Below are 18,675 nucleotides of genomic sequence, written 5' to 3' on the forward strand. Positions count from 1 at the left end.
TCAGGAGTTCAAAACGAGGCTGGCCAATGTGGTGAAACCTCTTCTCTACTAAAAATACAAAAAAATTAGCCAGGTGTGGTGGCGCGTGCCTGTAATTCCAGCTATTCAGGAGGGTGAGGCAAGAGAATTGCTTGAACTCAGGAGGTGGAGGTTGCAGTGAGCAGAAATCGTGCCACTGCACTCCAACCTGAGCAACAGAGTGAGACTCTGTCTCAAAAAAAAAAAAAAAAAAAAAAAAAAAAAAGAGCCCGCCCAGATGGTGAAAATGGGGTAACAAAGACAAGCAATAACAATGGCATCCCCAGGAGCTGGTTTATTGAAAGAGCTGCTTCATGTTCGGGCTCAGTGCTCCATCTCTCGCTGGGCCACCGATGTCTCCATCCCAGGTGTGGTGACATGAGGGTGTGCAGAGGCAGAGCTGGGCCTGGTGCTTATGTTCCAAGGTCTGGGTGGGCCCTTGTCCCCTGCAATAAAGGCCAGCACCGACCCCCGGCTGGTCCAGGCCTGACCAGGTGGGGAGAGGAGCCTTTGCAGGCTGAATTTTCGCAGCATGGGCCCCTCCCCCGGCTGGCCTGACCTTCAGGGACATGCACTGGCCCTTATCTGAACACAAAGTGGGCGGAGTCCCTGCCCTCTCCAAGGAACTCGCTGCTGTATCTCTGTTCACTTTCATGCCTGCTGTGCCTGGCTGGCCCTCGGAGGGGGAAGTGTGGCCAGCATCGGCCCGTGGCCAGTATGGTGCCCGTCTACTGCAGGGTGAATGGGGCCCTGCTCACAGACCTTCCTGCTGGGCCAGCCTCCTCCAGAAGCTGTCCTTGGGCACCAGTGTCCTTGGGTTCAGCTAGTGTCTGGGCAGCAGTACAGCCATGGACTCTGGCAGGGTCAGGCTCCTTGGTAGCCCTGGTCGTGGGTTCAGCAATGGGAGGTCTTGATTGAAGGCCACTGCCCTGGACCCAACCTTGGGTTTTTCAGCCTGGTCATCAGGCCTCACAGCACCCAGGCATGGGGACGTGGGTCAGTCTGGGCCCCCTGGCCTGTTGGCGTCAGGGTTGTCCTGGGCTCTGCTCAGCGGCCAGAGCGGTCCAGCAGCATGAAAAGCAGCCCCAGCAGCACGAGTGGCGTGAAGACCAGCAGCAGCCCCAGCAGCTCAAGGGCCAGCAGGCTCAGCAGCACCAGGCGGCGGGCACAGGGTCCCCGCTCCCGCAGGGCCCAGAGCCGGGCACCCAGGCAGGGGGGACAGGGCAGGAAGGGCAGGCAGCCCCGGCCGCCCGCGGGCCCTGCCAGGAAGCGCAGGTGGTAGCGGTGCTCCAGGGAGCCCCAGGGCCCAGGGTTGCGGTGCTGGGGTGCAGGGGTCTCTCGGCGGGGCTGGTGTGAGGGCCCGTCGGCCTGTAGCAGCTCCTCCTGCAGTCGGCAGATCTCCCACTCCAGCATGGGCGTCTTCTGACGGCACAGCGGGCAGCGCACCCGGCCCAGGTCGGCACTGGGGGCCGAGCCCAGAAGCCTGTGCAGGCAGCCCGTACACAGGCCATGGCCGCAGTTCAGCAGGGCCAGGCGGTACTCTCCGGCCCCGTAAGGCTCTGTGCAGATTGGGCACTCCTCCTCTTCCCCCTGCCCCGCTGCCTGCTCTCTCCCCTCCTCCTTCCACGTTGGAAGGGCCCAGGCACCCTCCATGGCCACGGCCCCCAGCAGGGGCTCACTGGCTGGAGTCTCGGCACCTTGGGGGGGCCCAAGGTCATTCCCTTCACTTGCTGGCACTTGGCACACAGGGTCCAGGCACTCAAAGCCCAGAAAAGGTCCAGGTGGACTGACATGCCCAGAGCTGGAGTCGGCCGGGTGGAGGGTGGGGGCCCCAGGGCACGGTTCAGGGGTGGTGGCCCTGGGGCAGGAGTCAGGATAGGAGGGCAGGGACCCCAGGGCGGCAACAGGGGCGGCCCTCAAGGGGAAGCAGGGTCTGGGCTCCACCAGGGCTCTGGCACTGACCTCCCGGCTGGCTCTCCTCACTGGAATTGGACTTTACTGGGGCCCCAGCAAGGCTGGCCTGCTCTGGGTGGATCCTGGGCCCACACGGTGCCGTCCCCAGTCAGATCTGGCTGGAACCCAGCCTCAGCCATGTTTAGTACTGTGCCAGCGACCCGCCGACCACAGATAGCGACTCCGAGACAGCGAGGCGGGTGTGAACAGCCACCGGACTCCTCCAACAGGACTTTTCTTCCCAGTGCCTAAAACCCCTCCCAGGGGCGGGCCTGCACCAACCACGCCCCCTCCCGCCGCTCCTCTTTCCGGCAGCCTCGACTCCCTGGTAGGACTGACGGACGGCTTGGCTACACCTTCCCAGCACCTGCCCGGAACCTGGTCCTGGCGATCAGACCTTAGCCGACCCACCAAGCCCTTGAGAACGAGGCAGTCAGGGCGCATATCACATTAGAGACAGACAGAAGAGCTGCAGAGGCCACTGGGGTACAGGCAGCCCAGCAAGGGTGCACCATGGCACCCACCCACCCAGCACCCAGGGCACTGGGAGGAGCTAGAGGAAAGAAGCCTGTGCTAGAAGCAGCCACTCAAAGGCCACCATTTACTGCAAGGGCTTTCCTGGGACCAGGAGAGAACAGGTTGCTCTAGCCTGGGACACCCCCACTGCTCTCAGGGAGCTGGCATCTTAGTGGCGTCTGAGCACAGCCTGAGCCCTGTGGAGGTGCGGGGGCAGTGACTGGAATGTGCTGCTTGGCAGGTTGCAGCGGCCGAGGTGGCCCCAGGGCAGAGGAGTGCAGTGCAGCCTCATGGGTGCCCTATGCCACCCCTGGTGCCCATGGGGCTGCTGATGCCATCCTGGGTCACTTCACTGGTGAGGTGAAGGGGCCCAGGTCACCACCTTGACTGGGAAGGGGGTAGGGGGGACGAGGACACAGCTCACTGTCAGGGTGTGGGAGGGGAGGGCTGGCTGGGCAGAGGCTGCAGTGGGGTCAGGGTTCAAAGGGTGGGATCCAGAGTCAACGGGAGTGTGGCTGTGCTCAAGAGCTGGCTGTTCCCAGAGGACCAGCTGGCTGGTCTGAGAGGACGACAGCTGCTGGCCAGGAGCTCCCTCGTGGACGCCTTCCTGGGCTCCCAGGAGGATGGCCATCAGAGGGGGCATGGGCAGCCTCGGGCCTCAGGCCCACGTCTCGGTCTGGAAGCGCTGTGTCCGCTGGAGCCTGGCTAGATACGCGGCTGCATCGGGGCTGCAGAGTCCGCCGTCCTCCTGGAAGATGGACATCAGGGCCTCCGAGACGTCCGCTGGCATGGACTTGGCGTTGCTAGAGGGGTAGGTCGCAGAAGGCTCAGTGAGGCCCGGCACCCAGGGACTGGGCCCAGTCCTGCTGCACCAACGTCAGCTCACCCTGCCAGGTAGAAGTATGCGCCCTGGCGGTCCAGCAGTTCCCACACGAGCGACCCCAGCTCCCGGAGCCGGTGCTGCACGTACACTTTCTGCTCCTGTAGGGCAGAGAACAGGGCTGACAGCTGAGTCTGAGCCCCCTCCCCTCCCTTCCCAACCCCTGAGCACACACACCTGTTCCCGGGAGAAGGCAGGGACAAGGGTCAGACAGTCCCGCATCTCCAGCTCCTGCCACTCCGCCTCCCAGTAGAAGTCTTGGTCCCGCCAGCGGCAGCCAAAAAACAAGAAGTTTCCTAGGGAAATGCAGGGTGCTCTTGGCCACAGGTCCTTGAGGTTCAGCTGGGGAGTGCCGGCCACAACCCTGCCCTGGGACCCTGGGTGCTCACTGGTCTGGCCCTGGGCCACACGCTCCTGGATGGCTGCTCGGAAGGGGGCTACCCCAGTGCCGGGCCCCACCATGATCACGGGGGTGTCTGGTGTCTCTGGGAAGGCCAGACTCCCAGGCCGCACCCAGAGGGGCACCCGGACAGGACCTATTGCAGGAGGGAAGTGGTATGAAGAGGGTCAAAGACCTGTGCTTCGTCTGCTAGGGCCCTAGCCCAGCATTTGCGTGAGCATGGGTGAGAAGGGGATGCTGGCCCACGGCCCCCACCCTGGGAGCAGGGGTCACCTTGCCCAGGGTCCAGGGATGCCAGCCAGGAGGAGCAGAGCCCCCGGCGGGGCTCCTTGAGGCGAGTCTGGAACTGCACGACAGCCACGAGGATCTGCAGCCGTGAGGGGTGAGCCTGGGGAGGACAGCGAGGGGGATGAGGGGTGAACCTGGGGAGGACGGCAGGGAGGGTGGGGGTGAGCCTGGGGAGGATGGCGGGGGGGGTGAGGGGTGAGCCTGGGGAGGATGGCGGGGGGGGTGAGGGGTGAGCCTGGGGAAGACGGCGGGGGGGTGAGGAACGAGCCTGGGGAGGATGGCGGGGGGGGTGAGGAGCAAGCCTGGGGAGGACGACGGGGAGGGGGTGAGGGGTGAGCCTGGGGAGGACGGTGGGGGGGGATGAGGGGTGAGCCTGGGGAGGACGGTGGGGGCGGGGTGAGGGGTGAGCCTGGGGAGGACGGCGGGGAGGGGGTGACGGGTGAGCCTGGGGAGGACGGCAGGGGGGGTGAGGAGCAAGCCTGGGGAGGATGGTGGGGGGCGGTGAGCCTGGGGAGGACGGCGGGGAGGGGGTGAGGGGTGAGCCTAGGGAGGATGGCGGGGGGGGGGGTGAGCCTGGGGAGGATGGCGGGGGGGGTGAGCCTGGGGAGGATGGCGGGAGGGGGGTGAGGGGTGAGCCTGGGGAGGATGGCAGGGAGGGGGTGAGGGGCAAGCCTGGGGAGGATGGTGGGGGGGGTGAGCCTGGGGAGGATGGCAGGGGGGGGTGAGCCTGGGGAGGATGGCGGGAGGGGGGTGAGGGGTGAGCCTGGGGAGGACGGCAGTGAGGGGGTGAGCCTGGGGAGGATGGTGGGGGTGGGGGTGGTGGAACAAGGCTGCCCTCACCTGTGCCTGGGCCATGGGCCCCACCTACCTCCCCCAGGGGCAGTCCGAGTGGGGGGCGTCAACTGCTCAGAGGGCAGCCCCTGCCTACAAAGCCCCACAGCCGCGGTCCCAGCTTTCCCAGGGCCGATCCTGGGCTCCACCCACCAGGCCCCTCACCAGCATCGAGGAGGCGATGGAGAAGGCCCTTGGCCGGATAGCAGGGATGAGGTCCAACAGGTAGTCGGGAGGGATAGCAGCAGCTGTGTGCGGGAAGTCACAGAGCACCTAGGCAAAGAGAGTCTCAGGGTGGCTGCAGCGTGGCTGTAGCCTCAGGGGCTGGGCCTGCCGCCCACCCACCTCACCTCCAGGATGGTCCTGCGGGGCCGGTTGCAGTATTCAAAGAGCTCCTCCTGGCCTTGGGCAGAACTGAACTCCAGCAGCTTCTCCCGCTCCAGCTCATGGAGAGATAGACAGGCCAGGAGCTCGAAGAAGGAGCGGCGAGGCACGCTGGCGATGTCCAGGTAGTGGGACACGAGGTGCCGCATGGAGCAGGGCTGGGGCAGCCTCGTGGGGCAGGAGACATCTGCAGGGTGAGCGGCAGGTCTCCATGGGCTGCGGCGGGGCCCTTGGGGTGGGGGCCCAGGGCACGGGAGAGGGCAGAGAGTCAGGGTGGCCGAGGCTGGGCTCACCTGGCTCCCGTGGCTGCAGCGTGAAGAGCTGGTCAGGGTCCAGGCCCAGCACCTGGCAGAACTGCTGGACATGGGCAGCCGAGTTGGAGGGCTGAATCAGCACCACGTCACCAGCAGCAAAACTGTATGGAAGAAGCCACCGGGGCTGTGGGGACTCTGCGAGGAAGACGCTGAGGACCCCGGACGGAAGCCATCCTCTGCAGCCCGGCCTGGCCTCCTCTGAACCCCAGACCCACGGCCCACCTCACTGTGCCCTCCTCGGTCCCCAGCAGTCCCCACTGCCTGCTTGGTGTCTTGGGCCGTGCTCAGGCCTCACCTGATGCCAGAACCCGAGATGTCAAACTCAATCAGCCGAACGTCCTGGAAGTGGGAGGGGCCAGTGACTCTCTGGTTGGAGATCATGGGTGCTAGGAAGGGCTTCGACTCTGACGGGGGCTCCTGAGAGCCGGGGTGAGCTACCCGCTGCCCCTCAGAGCCCATTCTGGGCGCCTCTTGGAGGAACAGCAGGGTGAACTTGGAGGGCAGGCTGTGGGAGGGCATGCTTATCAGACCAGGACCCCTCCCCAGGGGCTGCCCACCCACACGGGAGGGACCCAGGGCAAGGTCCCCAGGCCGGGTTGGGTCTGCTGCGCCTGTGGATGACCCGGGGCCCACACTCACGGGACTCCAGGAGGGATCTCGGCAAGGTCCGGAGGCGGTGGGAGCAGACTCAGAACCCTGTCCCACAAGTCTCGCAGCCAGGGGTCCACAGCAGCGTCGGGCCTGGGAGGGAGCATGTGTGCTGGCCTGAGCAGACCCAGCGTGTGGCCAGACTGTGGAGGTGGGTACCACACCCGCAGACTCACCCCAGCTCATGCTGGTCATCGCCCAGGCACACGGGCAAGAGGGCACTGCCCCCAAGCTGCAGTAGCCGTCGGTGCAGCTTCTTGGCCACGAAGTTGAACCTGTGGAGACAGTGAGGCTGGTCCTGGGCGGAGAGTGCTGCCCAGGCAGAGTGGGACCCAAGAGAGTGGAGCCCGGGTGGAGAGTGGAGCCTGGCAAGGGCCTTCCTCGGGTGGAAAACACGCTCCCCACTGGCTACACCCTAGGAGGGGCACGGCCTCCACACGCCAGGGGCTGCCGAGATCAAGGCAGTGCCAGGGCCCCAAGCAGCAGGTCCTCCGCTGGTGGAGAATGAGCCTGTGTAGGTGGGAGCATGCGGTCTCGTCCCACTGATGGGCCCTCATTCCTGGGCAGGGACTTGAGGCAGCTGATGCCTCCAGGCCCCCAGCCACGGTGTGGGTCACTCCTCAGCTAAGAAACTCTGTGCTGGGGAAGATCCAGGCACCCTCTTAAGGGTCAGTTTCACTTCTCACTCTGGTTCCGAGAGGCATGACTGGCTGCGGGTCACGCTCCTCCCTGGGAACGCCGTCAGCAGCCAGGCTCCCTTCCTCGCCTGAACGAACACTGCATCCCACACTGAGCAACGTCACGCACAGAACTACATCACACACAAAACTATGTCACGCACGGAACTACATCATGCATGGAACAAAATCTCCCAGCAGAACCGGGGTGGCGGCTGCCTCCGATCTTCCTGTTCTCTGTTTTTCATCTGAAGTGACTGACACCCCGCTACGCACACAGCTTTTGATGCTTAGTGCTCACCGGACCTGGGCCCTATGTGGACAGTCGGGGTTTTCTCTGTTGTGGGGTCTAAAGATGCCGTTTGCACACTGAACACACTACTCCTTGCTCAGGGTGCAGAGGAGCACTGTGAAAATGCCCAGGAGAAAAGGCAGAGGCAGCCTCTGGGGTGGCAGGAGCGTACAGGGTCCCCCTCCAGGCTTGAAGTCGTGAACACCTCGCAGCACACCTTTTTGTAAAAGTGGGGACCGGCGCCAGGTTGGCCTGTGTGACATCAGCATGGCTCTGAGCCCAGCCCTCTGCCACCCTGCCTGCTCCCGTTCCCTCCCTGCAGCGTGAAGCCTGGGGTGCCCACCAGGGAGCGTTGTGGACGAGAAGCCAGCACTGCTGCAAGGGCCCTGTGGCCTGCAGGGGCCGACCCTGGAAGCTGGTCTCTGCCCTCTGCCAGCACACCTGTTGCTCAACCCCCAGAACTGTTCCGTCCACTCACTGTCCCATCCCCTACTCACTTGGTGTATGAGGAGTCCCCGAGGCCCAGGACGGCAAATTCCATCTGACAGAGGGCGGTGGTGGGCAGGTTCTTCCGGAATATAAACCTCCAGAAGTTCTACAGCCAGAGGAAACTCTGAGTCAGAGGCCTCAACCTCTAGGCCAGCCCCACAGCAGGGAGCGAGAGGAGGGTCTCAGGGGAACAGGCAGGGGGCAGAATGGAACTGGACCTATCTGACCAAAACGCAGAATGGAACTGGACCTATCTGACCAAAAGGCAGGGCCCGGGTCCAGCCTGCAGGATGATGGGCACTGGGAGGCAGGGCTGGTCCAGGGCCTGGGGAGACCAGGGCCCATCCTGCCCATGGGAGCCGGACAGCATGCTGTGCACTCTGAGCCTGTGTAGGGCTCCCTTCCTGGGACATCACCCTCCTCTGCCCCATGCTCTGAGCTGCCACGAGCAGCTCTGCACTTGGTCTCCAAACTGTCCACCGCCCCAGGAGTCCCTCACCTCCACCTGTCATTTCCCAGCAAAGCATGGGCCTCTGCTCCCTCAATGGGTCTGTACCAGAGGCTCTCACACCTGGACCTCTGAGGTCCTAGTGTCTCTGGGGCCCTCACACCCAGCCCTCTGAGGTTCCAGTGTCGCTGAGACACATCCCCCTTCTTCTGTGGCTGCAAGACCTCGAGCCAACAGGGTCCAGATCCTCTGGTTCCACACCCTGCCTTCCATGGTGGCCTCCCAGCTTGATTGGAGGCCCCCTCTCCCCGATAAGGAGCCTACTGCCCCCTCCCTACCTGGATCCCAGGTGGCCTCTGTGTGTGGTCTTCACCACCCACCCACCTCCCCTATCCATGGCCAAGTATGGAGGCTAGAGTAGGGGCCCCAGGCCCCTCTGTGGACAGAGAGGCCCTGGCCTTGTCAGCCCACAGCTCTGACCCTGGCCCTTGACCACCCCTGGCCTCCCGGGAACGCACTGCCTCATCAGCTGCCTCTCTGGGCCACGTTGTGCAAGCAAATGTACCCAGCCTCTTGCCCCCAAGAGCCTCCCTAGCGCCCTGCTGCTGAGACACCCTTGCTTCCTGAATCCCAAAAGGATCTTCGCTGCTCCCTTTGGTGAACTTCCTTCCCGAGAAAAGGGTTCCGGAAAGATCATTTCTGCGACTTTTCCCTCACTCGACTGGCATACGGCTGGGTCTGTCCTGGGATCGGTACCACCGCTGAAGAGCCAGGGCCCCACTGGCCGCCCTTGGGGTGGGTAGGGCACTCTGTCCCCAGAGGCTAACCCCTTCCTGGGCATGGGGCTCTCTGGCTGCAGACCCAGCTCTGGACATTGTTCCTTTCCTGGATAACTTCCTCTCCACCATTGTCTTCTCATTCTGAGGCCACTGGAATGATCTTCGAATTCTAGTATCTGCTTCCTTCCATTTTCTATCTTGCTTTTTGTCATATTTTCTAGGACTTCTCATCTTTTTTTGAGATGGAGTCTCACTCTGTAGCCCAGGCTGGAGTGCAATGGCGCAACCTCAGCTCACTGCAACCTCTGCCTCCCAGGTTTAAGTCTTTCTCCTGCCTCAGCCTCACAAGGAGCTGGGATTACAGGCGTGTGCCACCATGCCTGGCTAATTTTTGTAGTTTTAGTAGAGACAGGGTTTCGCCATGTTGTCCAGGCTGGTCTGGAACTCCTAACGTCAAGTGATCCACCTGCCTCGGCCTCCCAAAGTGTTGAGACGAGAGACGTGAGCCACCACGCCCGACCCACCTCGGCCTTCCAAAATGTTGAGATGACAGGCGTGAGCCACCGCGGCCGTTTTTGTTGTTGTTGCTGAGACAGGGTCTCATTCTGTCATCCAAGCTGGAGTGCAGTCTTGAAATCACAGCTCACTGCAACCTTGACCTCCTGGGCTGAAGCAATATTCCCACCTCAGCCTCTCTAGTGGGGATTATAGATGTGCGCCACCACGCCCAGCTAATTTTTTATTTATTTATTTTTGTAAAGACAGGCTCTTGCCATGTTGCCCAGGCTGGTCTCAAACTCCTGGGCACGGCCGGGCACGGTGGCTCACGCCTGTAATCCCAGCACTTTGGGAGGCCGAGACGGGCGGATCACGAGGTCAGGAGATCGAGACCATCCTGGCTAACACGGTGAAACCCCGTCTCTACTAAAAAAATACAAAAAAAAAACTAGCCGGGCGAGGTGGCGGGTGCCTGTAGTCCCAGCTACACGGGAGGCTGAGGCAGGAGAATGGCGTGAACCCGGGAGGCGGAGCTTGCAGTGAGCTGAGATCCGGCCACCGCACTCCAGCCTGGGTGACAGAGCGAGACTCCGTCTCAAAAAAAAAAAAAAAAAAAAAAAAAAAACTCCTGGGCTCAAGCAATCCTCCCACACCTTGGCTTCTCAAAGCGCTAGGATTCCAGGCTTGAGCCACTGCACCCAGCCTCTTCTAATCTTTTTTTTTTTTTTTTTTTTTGAGACGGAGTCTTGCTCTGTCGCCCAGGCTGGAGTGCAACTGCCGGATCTCAGCTCACTGCAAGCTCCGCCTCCCGGGCTTACACCATTCTCCTGCCTCAGCCTCCCGAGTAGCTGGGACTACAGGCACCCACCCCACGCCCGGTTAGTTTTTTTGTATTTTTTAGTAGAGACGGGGTTTCACCGCGTTAGCCAGGATGGTCTCGATCTCCTGACCTCGTGATCCGCCCGTCTCGGCCTCCCAAATCTTCTAATCTTTTAAAGTTTTTTCATGTCCATTTAAATAATTATTTCTGGCCAGGTGTGGTGGCTCACACCTGCAAACCTAGCACTTTGGGAGGACGAGGCGGGCAGACTGCTCGAGCCCAGGAGTTTGAGACCCCATCTCTACAAAAAATACAAAAAAAAAAATTACTTGCATGTGGTGGTGTGCACCTGCAGTCCCTGCTGCCCAGGAGGCTGAGGTGGAAGGATCACCCGAGTCTGCAAGGTCAAAGGGCAGTGAGCTGAGATTGTGCCACTGCATTCCAGCCTGGGCAACAGAGCGAGAGCTCTGTCTCCAGAAAAAAAAAAAAAAAGAGAAACAGAAAGAACTGTTTCCTGTTCCTGAGTCTCCAGCTTTGCCCTTGCCCCATGGGGGTCACATCCACTACTGCTTCAGCCTCTGCCCGTCTCTACCTGTTATGCGGGTCCTTCCTCGGGTGGGGTGTGGTTCTTTGTGGTGCATTTGCTTTTACCCAGTCTGGAGTGCAGTGGCAAGATCTCAGCTCACTGCAACCTCCGCTTCCTGGGTTCAAGTGATTCTCCTGCCTCAGCCTCCTGAGTAGCTGGGATTACAGGCGTGCGCCAATACACCCAGCTAATTTTTTGTATTTTTAGTAGAGATGGGGTTTCGTCATGTTGGCCAGGCTGGACTCAAACTCCGGACCTCAGGTGATCCACCCGCCTCGGCCTCCCGAAATGCTGGGATTACAGGCATGAGCCACTGCCTGGTGCCCCGTGGGTTTCTTCACCAGATGGGCAGGGACCTGGTCACTCAGCCTTTGACTGTGGTTCCTCTGTTTTCTCCTGTCTGCTGCAAGGGGCACCTGCCTCACCTACAGCATCATCGGCAAGGAGCCAGGGTCCTCCTGTCTCGCTAGGATAGCCACTAAGACTCGCTCCTGTCTCCAAGGCCATGGGTTCTGGGTCCATGGCCTCTTCAAGGAGCCCCCAGTTCCTGCTGTGGGCATTAGCTGCCCCCTCCAACTCCTGGTCTTCTCTGTGGGTGCCCATACTTGGGACTCTTCCTTTCCTTGTTGACCTGAGTCCCAGCATGAGCACCAGCTTCCTGCCACTGGCTGGCTGAATGCCCAGCCTAGCCCCAGTCCCTCTCCTCTCCCATGCTCTGGGGCTTCCCTATCCCACCATTCCCCTCCCCTGCCTGTGCTCCACTCTGAACCCCCTTCTCTTCCATCCCACTCTATCTGAGACCCCTTGACCTACGCTCAGCTCTCTCTCTAGCCACTGCACATCCCCTGCCGTCCCTACTCAAGTCTTCAGCCTCTTTCTCCTGTCTCTCCCCTGCCAGCAATTAAACATGCTGAGTTTCGGCCGAGCGCGGTGGCTCACGCCTGTAATCCCAGCACTTTGGGCGGCTGAGGCGGGCAGATCACGAGGTCAGGAGATCGAGACCATGCTGGCTAACACGGTGAAACCCCGTCTCTACTAAAAAATTGCAAAAAATTAGCCGGGCATGGTGGCAGGCACCTGTAGTCCCAGCTACTCGGGAGGCTGAGACGGGAGAATGGTGTGAACCCAGGAGGCAGAGCTTGCAGTGAGCCGAGATCATGCCACTGCACTCCAACTTAGGCAACAGAGCAAGATTCCGTCTTAAAACAAAAAACAAAAAACAGAAAACATGCCAGGTTTCTCCCATCTTTTTTTTTGAGACAGGGCCTTGTTCTGTTGCCCAGGTCGGAGTGCAGTGGCCGATCCCGGCTCACTTCAACCTCTGACTCTCTGGTTCAAGTAATTCTCCTGCCTCAACCTCCCGAGTAGCTCAGATTACCGGCATGCACCACCATGCCCAGCTAATCGTTGTAATTTTAGTAGAGACGGGTTTCACCATGTTGGCCAGGCTGGTCTCGAACTCCTGACCTCGTGATTCGCCTGCCTCAGCCTCCCAAAGTGCTGAGATTACAGGCATGAGCCACTACACCTGGGTCACACTCAAGACATTCTTAAAAGATGCTCTCGGCCGGGCGCGGTGGCTCACGCCTGTAATCCCAGCACTTTAGGAGGCCGAAGCAGGCGGATCACAAGGTCAGGAGATCGAGACCATCCTGGCCAACATGGTGAAACCCCATCTCTACTAAAAATACATTAGCTGGACGAGGTGATGGGCGCCTGTAGTCCCAGCTACTCGGGAGGCTGAGGCAGGAGAATGGTGTGAAGCCGGGAGGCAGAGCTTGCAGTGAGCCGAGATCGCTCCACTGCACTCCAGCCTGGGCGACAGAGCGAGACTCAGTCTCAAAAAAAAAAAAAAAGAAAAAAGAAAAAAAAGATGCTCTCCACTCACTCACTGAGTTGCTGATCTCCTGTAACCTGGCTTGTCTCCCCACGAACCACTGAAGCTGCTCTTGCTGATATCACCAACAATCCCTTTGCCAAGAAATCCCATGGATTCCTCTCAGGCTTTATCTTACTCGACTTCTGTGCAGCTTTACATGCTGGAGCCCTTTCTGGAACACCCACTCCTCAGGCCTCTCCTTGGGGATGCTGCACCCTCTCTTCTAGCTGCTTGGTCACTCTCCTGCCCTCCTGGGCTCTAACGTTCTGGGCAGCCTGTCCTGTAGGGAGAGAAGAGCTTCCTCTTCTCACACTTCTGTATTGTGGCTATGTTAACACCTACCTCCCTGTGCCCCAGGATCTTCCTTGGAGCGCTAGTCCCACTGCGCTTCTCCACTTCAATGTCTCCAGGTTCCCTTCCTGCACAACCACCTATTCCCACCGTGTTCTCTTATTTCTGTGGATGGAACCACCATCCATCCAGAGCCCAAATCCCTGTCTTGATTCTGCTTGACCTCTTGGGTCTGTTCCATGTCCTGGGGTCTCTCTCTTCCTAACACCCGTGCAACGTGTCCACTTCTATCTTCTGCCACCACCTTAGCTCAGACTGGTAGCATCTCCTGCCTGTCCTGTGCATCTCATGGCATTATTCTTGCTCTCCTGCTGACCAGTGGCGGTCTTGCTAGTGTAGGAACATGACTGGGTCACCCCTACAGTTCCGACAACCCTTCATTTCAAGCCCATCTGCCTTGCTGTGGTTACTCAGGCTCTTTGGACTGGGCCTGGCTTCCTGCCTCTCTTCTCCTCCCCTCTTGCCCCAGTGCACTCCTCAGCTTGGCCACCCTGAGCTGCTTTTCACTTTTCACACAAGCCAAATAATCTTTTTCCTCTGCACAGACTGCTCCTTCTTTCTTGGTGCCTGACTAGCCCTCACGCATTCTTCGGTGACTCAGTTTACACTCTTTTCTTCCAGAAACCTCTGCCTGGGCCCCAAGGCTGGGTGAGATAAGGCTCGATGCCCCTTATCAGTGCTCCTGTGACATACGCTACTTTCCCCAGCTGCAGGTGTTCGCTGGCACTGTCATTGCCCATTAGGTGCTTCTGCTACAGTATGAACTCTGCCAGGACAGAACTATGGCACTGGGTTCACAGCTGGATCCCCAGCACCAGACTGTGCCAAGAATGGAATATGTGCCTAAAAGATGGTCAGAGAATTCAGCAACGTTCCCTGAGAGTCATACAGTCTAGAAATACACAGAAGATCCAGACTAGATGCACATATAGATAGCCCTGGAAAGATAAGAAAGGTTAAAATGGATAATAAGGCTATTTGGTGGCTATGAAGCGTTTATTAGAGAGAGCAACTGGAGCCCCCAGCTCCACTCAGGGACGTCCTCTCAAATCCACCTCTGAAGATGCATGAGATAGAGGAGAGCTATTTACTGCACCTAGACTCCAGGCAATGAAAACGGGGTGAGGGTCGAGGGCAGGGATCTGAGGAGCCACATCAGGCCAGCCTTACCTTCATGTTGTCAGGGGGGTCTCCTTGGCCTGTAGTTGCACAAACAAATATCACCAGGGGCTCGTTAATCAGATTCACCTCAACAAAAAGACACACACACGTAAGACCTCCGGCTGTAAGGACTGGGCGTCCTTCCCAAAACTCGACCCCCTTCTCCTTCACTCAGGCTGACAGGGCAGAGGAATTTATGTGAGCGGCCAGACCGTCTTCTCTTTCAGGTTCCAACCTCCTCCAGGTGCTAAACTGAACTCCTCTTCCCAAGCCTCCCCTTTCCCTAAATCCGCCATAAGGGAAAGACCCGCTCTCAGAGATAATGCGACGCCTTTTGGGTCGATGACCCCGAGAAGCGGGCACGCCAGGCCTGTTTGTCCCCCACGCCGAGGCCCTAGCTAGCCCTCACCACCGGGTAGGAGTCCAGGGCCTGCACCCGGCAGCCAAGCCGCCGGCGCCGGGCCTCGCGACCCAGTCTCTCCGACACATCCTGAGCCGTGCCTGTCTGGCTGCCAAAGAGCACCAGAAACTGCGGGTTCGGCATCTGGATGCGCCCGGCTCCAGGTCGGAGACTAAGAACTAGAAGGCAGATCCCGCCGGCCGGGATACAGGGACCGCTCCACCTTCCGCCGTCGACCGGAAGTGACGCACTAGGGACGCGCCCGGTGGGGCATGGCGTCCGATCGAGGCGGGCGTCCACCGGCGGCCAGGGTTGAGTCCCGGGTCGGGGCCAGGGCATTGCCGGCGCACCAGGGCCGAGGGCTGGGGGTGGCGGGGCCGCTCTCTGCCTCTCGCTCGCAGCAGCGGCGGCAGGCGCGGGCGAGGGCCACGGGGAGAGGAGACGCAGCCCCGCGGGTGGCACGCTCGGCCGGGTCCCGGCCCGCGCTCAACGGGCGCGATGCTCTTCTCGCTCCGGGAGCTGGTGCAGTGGCTAGGCTTCGCCACCTTCGAGATCTTCGTGCACCTGCTGGCCCTGCTGGTGTTCTCTGTGCTGCTGGCACTGCGTGTGGATGGCCTGGTCCCGGGCCTCTCCTGGTGGAACGTGTTCGTGCCTTTCTTCGCCGCTGACGGGCTCAGCACCTACTTCACCACCATCGTGTCCGTGCGCCTCTTCCAGGATGGAGAGAAGCGGCTGGCGGTGCTCCGCCTTTTCTGGGTCCTCACGGTCCTGAGTCTCAAGTTCGTCTTCGAGATGCTGTTGTGCCAGAAGCTGGCGGAGCAGACTCGGGAGCTCTGGTTCGGCCTCATTACGTCCCCGGTCTTCATTCTCCTGCAGCTGCTCATGATCCGCGCCTGTCGGGTCAACTAGCCTCACCGAGGTGCCGGAGAGGGAGCGCTGGACGGCTAGAATGCTGACCTCAAGCCGAGGCCCCACTTGCGCCGCACCGGAGGAGAGGCTCTCTAGCCTAAAGGCAACTCCTGCTTGCGCCGAACTGAGTGCCCGGTTTTCCTATTTCAATCCTGCCTGAAATGGTTTCTTCAGCAGGGTTTAAAAGAGCAGCCTTCATCCTGAAAATGTATTTCTTTTTATTTAATGCTTTGAGTAGATAATCCTGAATTGAGGTCCTGAGGAGGCCCCCAGGCCAGGCAGTCCTGAACCCCTCTGACACTTGGAAGCTGAATATAAGTAAAATGTCCCGGTGGACTCTGAGTATTTCCTGTGGATCCTGGGAAAGTACTGTTGCACAGAGGCTGCAAAGCTGGACTCAGGAATGTCCTCCAACCAGCAGCGCTGACCTGAGAGCTCCCTGTGCCGTCCATCCAGACCAGACTTCGGTAGATGCCTTTGTTAGATCAAATGTAAACCAGCTTGTATCTCCCCTGTGCCACGAGAGATTGGCTTTTTATTCCAGTCTAGGCAGAGAGAGAAGAATGTTGAATAAGAGCACGATTAGGGTCCTGTCTGGTTATCTCTTGCCCACGAAAAGAGCTCTGCTGTCCAGGCACTGCTTGGTTTCCTATCCCAGCGAAGACTGCAGTTCCGTGGACCTTTTCACCACCTTGTGGCTGGCACTCTTAGCACACCTGAGACAGATTTAAGCCTCCCTGAGAGACTGAAGAGAGGAACAGGTGTCGGATACTCATAGGCACTGAGACCTACAAATGGGAAACTTGTGAGTGGCCCAGCTTTGTTGGCCTATGAACTTTGGTTTGATGCCAGTCAGGTGCCAAATGAGAACCTTTGCTGAGATGCAAATAAAGTAAGAGAATGTTTTCCTGAAATGAATAGTGGTTGCCTGTACCCCTCAAAGGTTAAATGTGATGAATATTGAGATACTCTCTGCTGCATGGTGTAACTGGTTACAGAGCTGCAGTTTCAGATGGGTTGAAACCTGTGGCTAGAGCTTAGTGGATGGTGGTGGTGGTGGGAATCACTCGTTCTGGAGAATCCCTCCTTCCTGCTCTAGGAGGCCGGTAACTCAGGCACCCGCCCCACCCTGTGTGAAGACAACAGTCTAGGCTCACGTTGAAGACCCGTTGAATAGTTTGTGACCCCAGAGCCCGTGACTTCTTGCCAGTGTGTGGTATTGTGTGGGCCTTGGCACTCTGTAGCGCGGGGATCAGCAAACAATGTCCTAAGGCCTGTTTTTGTGTGACCCTTGAGCTGAGGATGGTTTTTACACCCCTAAATAATTAAAAGTAGGCCGGGTGCGGTGGCTCACGCCTGTAATCCCAGCACTTTGGGAGGCTGAGGAGGGCGGATCACGAGGTCAGGAGATCGAGACCATCCTGGCTAACACGGTGAAACCCCGTCTCTACTAAAAATACAAAAATTAGCCGGGCATGGTGGTGGGCACCTATAGTCCCAGCTACTCGGGAGGCTGAGGCAGGAGAATGGCGTGAACTCAGGAGGCGGAGATTGCAGTGAGCCGAGATTGCGCCACTGCACTCCAGCCTGGGTGACAGAGCAAGACTCTGTCCCCCCGCAAAAAAAAGCAAAAGCAGAACGTGTGACAGAGAGTGAATATGACCCTCAGAGTCCAAGGTCTCTTACTTGGCACTCTTGGCCTTCAGGGCCAGAAGATTCTCTAGTGAGGATGCAGGCTGTTTCACAGTGTTTCTGTCTCTCCTGGATAGATGCCAGTAGCAACCTTCACTTGTGACAACCAGATGTTTATCTAGACATTGTCAAGGGCCCTGGGGGACAAAACTGTCCCTGGCAGAAACCAGTGGGCTAAAATATTTCCTATCTGGGGCCAGACGCGGTGGCTCACGCTTGTAATCCCAGCACTTTGGGTGGCTGAGGCGGGCGGATCACGAGGTCAGGAGTTTGAGACCAGCCTGACCAACATGGTGAAACCCCGTCTCTACTAAAAATACTAAAATTAGCTGGGCATGGTGGCGCATGCCTGTAATCCCAGCTACTCTGGAGGCTGAGGCAGGAGAATTGCTTGAACCTGGGAGGCAGAGGTTGCGGTCAGCCAAGATAGCTAGCACCACTGCACTCCAGCCTGGGCAACAGAGCGAGACTCCATCTCAAAAAAAAAAAAAAAAAGTCCTATCTGGCTCGTTACACAGGTGTGCTGACCTCTGCTCTCATGCATCAGCCTGGCCAGCGTATTGCAGTGTCCGCCTCTGCCTGGCGTGTATGCTTAGTTGTGTAAACCGTGGAGGGGCTTGTGTTGGAGGCAGCTTATCTGGTTTGTTGCACAGCTACGACAATGTGTCAAGCCCGGGGTCGGCATAACTTTTGTCAAAGCCAGATTCAAGCTGAACAGTGGGAGTGAGTTTCCTCGTGATGTTATTTATTTCTAGATTTTGTGTTTTGTGTGTTCCCCTGTTTTATTTTGGTAGTTCAGAATTGGGCAACCCTATTAGGGTAGAAGTGATGAACATTGGATGCTTCCTTTGGAAAGGCGATTTGAGGAGGGCCCTATGGGAGGAGACACTTGGCTTCTGGAAGGCTGAAATGAAATTCTGGCCGGGCGCGGTGGCTCACGCCTGTAATCTCAGCACTTTGGGAGGCCAAGGCAGGCGGATCACGAGGCCAGGAGTTCGAGATCAGTCTGGCCAACATGGCAGAACCCTGGCTCTACTAAAAATACAAAAATGAGCTGGGCGTCGTGGCAGGTGCCTGTAACCCCAGATACTTGGGAGGCTAAGGCAGGAGAATCACTTGAATCCGGGAGGCGGAGGTTGCAGTGAGCCGAGATCCTGCCACTGCACTCCAGCCTGGGTGACAAGAGCAAGACTCCATCTCAAAAAAAAAAAAAAAAAAAATTATTTTCTCCAGCTTAATGGAGTGGCAGGAGAATAAGGCAGCATTAAGCTAGCGGCTGCTGCAGACTGTCATGGGGCACAGAAGCTGAGGAGGGCATCCCCAAGTTAAAAAAAGAAAAACCTGTTCTGTGTCTTCGCAGAGACCCAGGTGACCCTGGAGCACTGTCCCTGACAGGCAAGTGGTGTGGGAAGCAGCAGTGTCTACTGAGCAGGCTGCTGACTGCAGGGCAGGTGATGGAAAG

The 18,675-nt window shown here is 58.9% G+C and overlaps 3 protein-coding genes across 9 annotated transcripts; 1 reads left to right on the top strand and 2 right to left on the bottom strand.

Moving 5' to 3' along the window:
- Positions 1–298: 298 nt before the first annotated feature.
- Positions 299–2,179, bottom strand: LOC102144825 (ring finger protein-like). Its single transcript, XM_005580330.4, has one exon. The coding sequence runs from the start codon at positions 1,669–1,671 to the stop codon at positions 1,066–1,068; it is 606 nt and encodes a 201-aa protein (XP_005580387.1). The 5' UTR covers positions 1,672–2,179; the 3' UTR covers positions 299–1,065.
- On the bottom strand, positions 299–14,840 carry NDOR1 (NADPH dependent diflavin oxidoreductase 1). Of its 7 annotated transcripts, XM_074015923.1 has the most exons (15): positions 14,622–14,840; positions 14,222–14,299; positions 9,442–9,584; positions 7,699–7,796; positions 6,409–6,507; positions 6,224–6,325; positions 5,880–6,089; positions 5,564–5,685; positions 5,237–5,457; positions 5,052–5,159; positions 4,041–4,155; positions 3,757–3,903; positions 3,545–3,663; positions 3,374–3,468; positions 299–3,290 (listed from the first exon to the last, which is right to left on the bottom strand). In XM_074015923.1, exons 4-15 carry the CDS (start codon positions 7,740–7,742, stop codon positions 3,146–3,148), a joined length of 1,527 nt encoding a protein of 508 aa, XP_073872024.1. In that variant the 5' UTR covers positions 7,743–7,796; positions 9,442–9,584; positions 14,222–14,299; positions 14,622–14,840; the 3' UTR covers positions 299–3,145. The 7 variants fall into 7 exon arrangements, 6 of the variants coding, with proteins under 6 accessions (XP_073872024.1, XP_073872027.1, XP_045230016.1 ...); XM_074015926.1 differs by lacking the exon at positions 9,442–9,584 and having other exon boundaries at positions 5,880–5,923; positions 14,222–14,250; XM_045374081.3 differs by lacking the exon at positions 9,442–9,584 and having other exon boundaries at positions 14,222–14,250.
- Positions 14,841–14,876: 36 nt separating this feature from the next.
- On the top strand, positions 14,877–16,435 carry TMEM203 (transmembrane protein 203). Its single transcript, XM_005580333.4, has one exon. The coding sequence runs from the start codon at positions 15,111–15,113 to the stop codon at positions 15,519–15,521; it is 411 nt and encodes a 136-aa protein (XP_005580390.1). The 5' UTR covers positions 14,877–15,110; the 3' UTR covers positions 15,522–16,435.
- The last annotated feature ends 2,240 nt before the right edge of the window (positions 16,436–18,675 follow it).

Source organism: Macaca fascicularis, chromosome 15, assembly GCF_037993035.2.
Source record: "Macaca fascicularis isolate 582-1 chromosome 15, T2T-MFA8v1.1".
NCBI lineage: Eukaryota > Metazoa > Chordata > Mammalia > Primates > Cercopithecidae > Macaca > Macaca fascicularis.

Coding starts and splice junctions, on each gene's coding strand:
- LOC102144825 (XM_005580330.4), bottom strand. CDS start 1,671: ATGGAGGGTGCCTGGGCCCTTCCAACGTGGAAGGAGGAGGGGAGAGAG.
- NDOR1 (XM_005580327.5), bottom strand. CDS start 14,756: ATGCCGAACCCGCAGTTTCTGGTGCTCTTTGGCAGCCAGACAGGCACG. Junction 7,797..14,221: donor ACCCCCCTGACAACATGAAG/GTAAGGCTGGCC, acceptor CTCTGGCTGTAG/AACTTCTGGAGGTTTATATT. Junction 6,326..6,408: donor GATGACCAGCATGAGCTGGG/GTGAGTCTGCGG, acceptor GCTCCCTCCCAG/GCCCGACGCTGCTGTGGACC.
- TMEM203 (XM_005580333.4), top strand. CDS start 15,111: ATGCTCTTCTCGCTCCGGGAGCTGGTGCAGTGGCTAGGCTTCGCCACC.